This window comes from Montipora capricornis, chromosome 7 (genome assembly GCF_036669925.1).
Source record: "Montipora capricornis isolate CH-2021 chromosome 7, ASM3666992v2, whole genome shotgun sequence".
Lineage (NCBI taxonomy): Eukaryota > Metazoa > Cnidaria > Anthozoa > Scleractinia > Acroporidae > Montipora > Montipora capricornis.
The window spans coordinates 34,396,174-34,403,226 of NC_090889.1; the positions used below are offsets into that span (position 1 = coordinate 34,396,174).

General features: G+C 40.9%; 1 protein-coding gene across 1 annotated transcript; it reads right to left on the minus strand.

Annotated features, from left to right (window-relative positions):
* Positions 1-248: 248 nt before the first annotated feature.
* Positions 249-4,601, minus strand: LOC138057865 (TNF receptor-associated factor 6-like). Its single transcript, XM_068903774.1, has 2 exons — positions 4,464-4,601; positions 249-3,314 (listed from the first exon to the last, which is right to left on the minus strand). Exons 1-2 carry the CDS (start codon positions 4,592-4,594, stop codon positions 2,831-2,833), a joined length of 615 nt encoding a protein of 204 aa, XP_068759875.1. The 5' UTR covers positions 4,595-4,601; the 3' UTR covers positions 249-2,830.
* Positions 4,602-7,053: the final 2,452 nt, after the last annotated feature.

The following is a 7,053-nucleotide window of genomic DNA, read 5'->3' on the forward strand; positions in this document are numbered from 1 at the left end:
TGAAACTTGAAATCTGTTTCGATTTTAGTCTACACTCTTTCAGTGTTCAAATTCTGTACTTCCAAACATATCAAGCAACCTTTTCAAACGCCCTAGGCCTCAACATTTGGTTCCACACAATGCTGGGGGCGTTTTGGGAAACACGAGGGCGTGGTGCTCCTCACGAAAGGGTCTTTTAAATGGATGTACTCCGCGCAGTGAATCACTTAATTGTTTTAATAAAGTTACCAGTTTATTGCAAAAAAAAATTACATCATTCGCAAAAGTGCGCACAAATGTGCTCAAACAACGAAAAAGGACTAATAAGATATACCAGACAAAATCTCTACTGAAAAACACCAAAATCGAAATTTCGCTGGAAAACTAGATTACCAAAAACATTTAAAACTATGTTTAAAATATCATTCTTTCTGCGCCGAATTTAAATACTGTCTTAGAAATCTACACCATCTGGGCAAAATATCGAAAAAGGCCCAATATAAATACTATCCTATAAATCTAAACCTTAATGATACGGTAAACAAAAAGGTTAACGTGAATGTGGAAATCCAGGCGAAAAGCACTAGAAACTTCATTTGCAAGTGATACAAAGCTTTAAAACTATGTGAAAAACTCATCAGTTCTTACGGGGGAAAAATCCAAAAGGTCCAATGTAAAGGACGTATACAAAACATAGACCACCCCTGTGGACCCAGTCAATGGACTCCTTTAAGTTGCTAGCAGAAAAATCTTTAGACGAAAGAGAGGAATTATCCTCTCACATATCTGGCAATTGTCTCTTATCAACACCTGAAAAATTCAGGTGGCTTCAAAGGGATTGGAAACCCATGACCTCTGCGATGCCAGTGCAATGCTCTTATCAACTGAGCTATGAAGCTAAGAGAAGGTCAATTTGTTCCTGTGAAGAATTCGATGAATGAAAGGAATGCATATTTAAAGTGCGGGTTATAGACCCATCCCTTTGGAACCACCAAATAGATGGTAAAGGTGTCTTTAAGAGACATTTGGTTAAATCAGAAGCCCATAACGAACCGTAGCTCCATCAGTTTCTATCACGACGTTTTCACAGACAGCGATCTATTTTTTTGGGTTGAATTTCTCGCGAACGTGCCCATTGACAAATCACACGAAACTAACTTGACGTCATAGCGTCACCGAACTGGAGCTGTCTTGGCTTTTTTTTGGCGGAAAAGGTAGTCTAAAATAGATCGGTCTGTAAAAATACCGTGAAATAGTCTTAGGGTGCGTTTCTTTACGGGATTATCCGAAAAAGGCATCATTGATCCAACATGACTTGGATCACGGTGCATCAAAGAAATCCCAGAGTGGATTCTTCGGTTCCTTTGATGCACCGTGATCCAAGTGATGTTGGATCAATGATCCTTTTTCGGATCATCTCCGCAAAGAAACGAACCCTTAGTATGTGAGTTTTTCGCCCCTAGTCATGGGTTCCTGCTTAAATTTTCCAAATGAGTGCGAGGATTACTTCTTTCTTTCGTCTAAAGATTTTTATTCTTGTAACTTTACAAAATGAGTGGTGGTCCAAAGGGGTGGTCCATGGATCGGGTCCTCAGGGGTAGCCCATGGATCGGGTCCACAGGGGTAGTCCATGGATCGGGTCCACAGGGGTGGTCCATGGATCGGGTCCACAGGGGTGGTCCATGGATCGGGTCCACAGGTGTGGTCCATGGACCCGGGCCCGGTTGTTCAAAAGCCGATTAACGCTAATCCCAGATTAAAAATTTAACCGAGGAGTTTATTTCTCTACTCTCAAATGCTGTTCAACGCTGATATTCGGCAAAACTTTACATTGGAAGAAGCCAATCTTGAAAAACAAAAAGAAGCAAAAGAAACTTTCACTAAAAAGTTGAAAACTTGAAACAAAAGTTTACGCTAATCTTGGATTAAGCTGATCGGGTTTCGAACAACCGGGCCCCGGGGTTCATGTTAAGTAGTAGGCATCCGTCAGTCTCGGGAGACTATGGAGATTGCACCTGTTGAGGGTCAGTCCGTGGTGGAGCTGCAGCGCCGGCTGTGGCTGTAGAGCCAGATCCTGGAGCGGCAGATCCTGCTACAGTTGGTGCAGGTGAAGATGTTATCGTCCGATGGTGCTGGCTCCGCTCTCTGGCGTCTGCGTGCTCGCCTTTCCTCTCACTGCTCTTCACGCTTCAGCTCAGCTGTCTTGATGGCCGACCTGGTGGTGGATTGCCAATTGCCCGGTCTGCTTCCATTGCTTCAAGTCCTGCTGGAGCAATGCCACCCGCCTTGAGGTCGCTTGCACACGTCTTTGTAGCGGAGTGCTGGCCTACCCGTTGGTCTGGAGCCAGTGGCAAGCTCACCATACAGAATACCCGTAATATGTTAAGGTTAATATTTACAAAAAAATTACTTAGTATTAAGAGTAGCGATTCCTTGAAATAACTAAATAGTTAAAACTTCCAGGGATCATATTACTCCCCTAGAAATTGCAAAAACAAGTAAAGCCAGTGTAGCTACGCTACATGTATTGCAGCTGCCAAATCAACCGTGTGAAATGGACAATTATGGCCTTAGAAAAAGGCTTCGGTCCCTATAACGCATTGCACTATTTTAACTCTGTTTGGGCCAATAGTTTTCTTTAAAAAAGAAAAAGGTCGGGCAGAACTAACTGAGTACCTCTATGTGAGCACATCTCAAATGTATCAACCAATTCTACTTTTTAAGCAGTTAAAATAGCATTATCTTTTCACAAATTTCCATTGTTTTAGGCACTACGTTTGTGCAATCTATAACAAAAATGAAGTCTCTTAGAGAAACATTTTACTGAATTACGTGGTGGATGTATTGATCATTACCCTGAAAACTCTATTTTCAACAACAATGTATTGTCCTTCACATATCGAGGACCAAAGAACTCCTGGATTCGAGCGAACCTTTCATAGCCATACCCAGTGCGGCAAATGGCCTCGTGGGGCTGTTGGAAGGCCAACAAGTTAGGCTTTGCTTGTATGATCCGACTGAAGTCGCTACGGGCTCTTGAACCACTCCGATCTAAAGCGCTAACAGTGATTGTCCCAGAATAAGGCCAATCTACGAGATCGTCGAAGGTGCTTTTCATCAAATGAATGAAAATTGCCACATGGGTTCCTCTTCCACTGCCAACACCGTTGGGATAAATTCTGATGCCCATCAACCTTCCAAAACGATAACTGTACACCGCATCACTAAGGATAGGTGTTTCATATCGGCGATGTTGAGAAACCTCTCCGATTTCCATGATAAAAAATGTACCATGTGCATTTCCCATTTTCAGAACAGCTGTCTGCGGATTTGACCTGCAAGTAATTTTTTGCAGGCGTTAGCAAAAAATGAAAAAAATAGATTAATGGATGTTTTTATCACACTTTGAAGCCTTTGGGCATCTCTTCACCAAGCCTGAGTTGTTCGAATTGGTGCGTTTTGCAAAAATCATACAAGCGCCCTCCATAAAAAACGTGGAATAAGTAAAGACCAGGCATTGGTTGTTCAAGATTAAAGATGGATAGCGCCAGAAAAATAACTATCCAACGGATGAGAGCTGTCAAAACCGACTGAGTTATCGGATAGATAGTGATTCATCCAGTGGAGAGCTTCCCAGCCCTTGAACAACTGGGCTCTCAATTGTGATGACTCCATTTTTATAGTAACTTGCCCTCAGGATTTCATGCAACTTTATTACTAGTTTGATGTAACACTTATACTTTGCCATTTCCTCCCATCGCTTGAATAAATTAAGTTCCGCAAAAATGTCGTTATTTTAAAAAGGAAATTAACTGCTCAAAATAGAACGGGATGGCGCATCCCACTGAATAAATCATAATTTTCAGAGGAGGTTTCAGTTGGGTTTGATAGCTTTCATCCACTGGCTTGATAGCGCTTCCTAAATTTTGAACAAGCATGGTCAGACCTAGAGGAATGGTGACATTAACAATAACATTGGCTACAACTTCCTGCACCCTATAAACGACTTATAGACGATATCAACAACAGACTGACGGACTTATTTTAATAACAGACATCAGAATAAGATGGCTCCAAACGCACTAATCACTTGCTGTTTACGGTAATCTATACAGCCAATGGGCTTAAACGACTGTCGACCAATAACATCACGACTTCGTTGACCAAACACATAAACGGCCAGTCTATTTATATCACCTAATGGCGTTACACAAATGATTTAACTTTGAAAACGACTTTCGCCCAGCTCATCGAAACACTAGTTAATGTTACCTAAGGCAGTCCTCCTCAGTATTACACTCTACTAATAAAATGAATAATAATAATAATAATAATAATAATAATAATAATAATAATTATAATAATAATAATTATAATAATTATTATTATTATCATTATTATTGTTATTATTATTATTATTATTAGTAGTAGTAGTATTGTTTTGTTGTTTTTATTATTATTGGTAATTCAGACGCGCCACTTACCTCATGAGTTGCTGATTCCATTGTTTTATCTCCTCTGCACCGCAGGGATGCTGTGTGGGATTTTCCACGTTCCCCGCAGAAGACACTAAATTGAGTTCCCGTGGCTGGACACCCGAACGTAGAACTGGCATCTGTGATACTGCATATCCGTCACGTTGTTCCTGCACAGGAAAGCGTGTCACATGTTCTCGCAAGCGCTGTCCCACTCCTACAGCTGTCCCATGGGGGCGATCGCTGTGAAATAAAATCAAACGCTCCTGTCATCCAATTCATGGTTTAATGGGATAAAACCTCATGGTATTACGTAAGCATGCGTGCGCCTTCGTTTTTCTGCGGTATTGTACCACGCGCGCAGAACCGATTGCGGAGCTATGTGCGCGCCCAAGAGCACATAGCCGTTCCTATTTGCTTTTCAGTGAAGAGACAGCAATACTTGTGTGGAATACGGTGTGTCTAATAGCTTAAAGAATGTTGGATTTGTTGATCAATTTAAGCGAAACTTGAAGAAGGTATCCTACTACTACTACTACCTACTACTACTACTACTACTACTACTACTACTACTACTACTACTACTACTACTACTACTACTACTACTACTACTACTACTACTGCTGCTGCTGCTGCTGCTGCTGCTGCTGCTGCTGCTACTACTACTACTACTAACAGGTTATGAGAATTAATAAAATGATCACTATTGGGAATTTTTATCTTTTGCAAATTCTCCCAACTAATAGCATATGAGAATGAATGGAGATCAGTCAGGAGAATTTGCATGTGAATACTGAGGCTTGAGGAGTGAATTTTTTTTTCAAATGTCAATACGGTCAAAAGTTTTCTTTAAAATTAATATTGTGCGTGTTTGTCTCAAAACCTTTACAAATTATTTCAAGCAGAAGTCATTGCGCAAAGGGACATAAAATTACTTCGTAAAGTGAATTGACTCAGCAGCAGTTTTTGATAGTCTTTTTTTAAAATCAAAGTTTGACATGTAAATAATCTACAATAATTCGAATATTTCTAAAGTTGTAAAATCTGCTCGCACCCTTACTATTGTTTTATATGGTTCCCGGCGGCAAATTTTCCATTTCCCTTTCCCGTTTTCAAAGAAGGAAGTGGAGTTGAGTTAGCACTTTTGAATTATTGGTATGTTTTAGGGACATTTTGCCGGTGCCTTAGTGGGTGGAGCAGAAAAAATGGACTATTGGGAGCCCGCTTGCTATCTGGCCCGGGTTAATTGCTCGAGGCATGCTTAGCGCTAACCAGCGTTAAATACCATGGAAACCTAAAGGTTGTGATACCTCTTAGTCAACGGTTAGCGCTAATTAGGCTTTGAGGAGCCGCCCCCTGGTGCTGTACTTAAGGATCGTGTGCTCTGAGTAGGAGATTGACCATCGGGGGAATTATCAGGATGTCTGTGAACATGTCATGCTATTTACTTAACTAAATGACATTGTGTTTGTCCCAGTTATTGGAGATGGTAAACAAAAGAATTGTACAAAAACCTGTACAATACACATTTTGGCCATCGAATGTCGACTGCAAACAATGATGCGTTCATGATTTCTGCAAATAGGAAAATAGCCTGTCTAAAATGGGATGTAGCTCCTTACAGAGTCGCAAGAATATGAATAATGCCATAGATAAAGTTTCCTCCATTATAGAGCCGTTTTTTAAAGAATGAATCGTTAGTTGACACACATGTATGCGTTTACTTAACTAACAGTTGACTGGCGAGCTTGTGCAAGTTGAAAACCTCGCATTAAACTACTCCAAGAGATCCTGGGAGAATATTCACCTCGACTTCGTCTCGGTGAATATTCACCGATAATCACTTCGCCTTCGGCGAATAATTGTTAATTAGTATATACTAAAACAGTGGATAGCGTTGAACTCGCGAGCTGATTGGCTACTCAAACTCCGGATATCCTTTGCTATTCACCTCTGAGCAATTCGCGCTGAATTCTGGCCCGAAATGGTTGTAATATGTGCAGGAATAAATGAGTTAAAATCATGTTTTTGTGCTATCTTATCTCACTGTTTTAGTATATACTAAAACTGAACTATTCACCTCAGTGTCGGTGGCTAGTTAGCAACTATTCACCTCAGTGTCGGTGGCTAGTTAACAACTAATCACCAAAGTGGAGGTGGCTATTGGTGGATATTTACCGAGCCGCGAAGTAAATATCCACCGACTGAGGTGAATAGTTGTTTTAGTATATACTAAAACAGTGAGATAAAGATAGCACAAAAAGATGATTTTAACTCATTTATTCCTGCACAGATTACAACATTTTCGAATTCAGCACGAATTGCTCCGAGGTGAATAGCAAAGGATATGATATTTACCTCGCCGCTTCGCGGCTCGGTAAATATCTACCACTAGCCAGCTCCACTTCGGTGAATAGTTGCTAACTACAATTGTAGCCACCTCCAGAATACATGAAACCACCGGAAGCTCATACCAAGGAAACAGCCTCGTTCCCAGGGTCTCTTTGTCGTTGAGGAAGTCGGCAGAGAAGATAGACCCTGGGAACGAAGATCAATTAGAAACGGAAATGACGCAAGTCACACAATGCAGTGAAGTACA

Bases quoted from the DNA above. Each gene is read 5' to 3' on its own strand.
- LOC138057865 (XM_068903774.1), bottom strand. From the start codon at position 4,594: ATGCCAGTTCTACGTTCGGGTGTCCAGCCACGGGAACTCAATTTAGTG. The intron at 3,315-4,463 runs GTAAGTGGCGCG...AATTACTTGCAG, and splicing joins TGGAATCAGCAACTCATGAG to GTCAAATCCGCAGACAGCTG.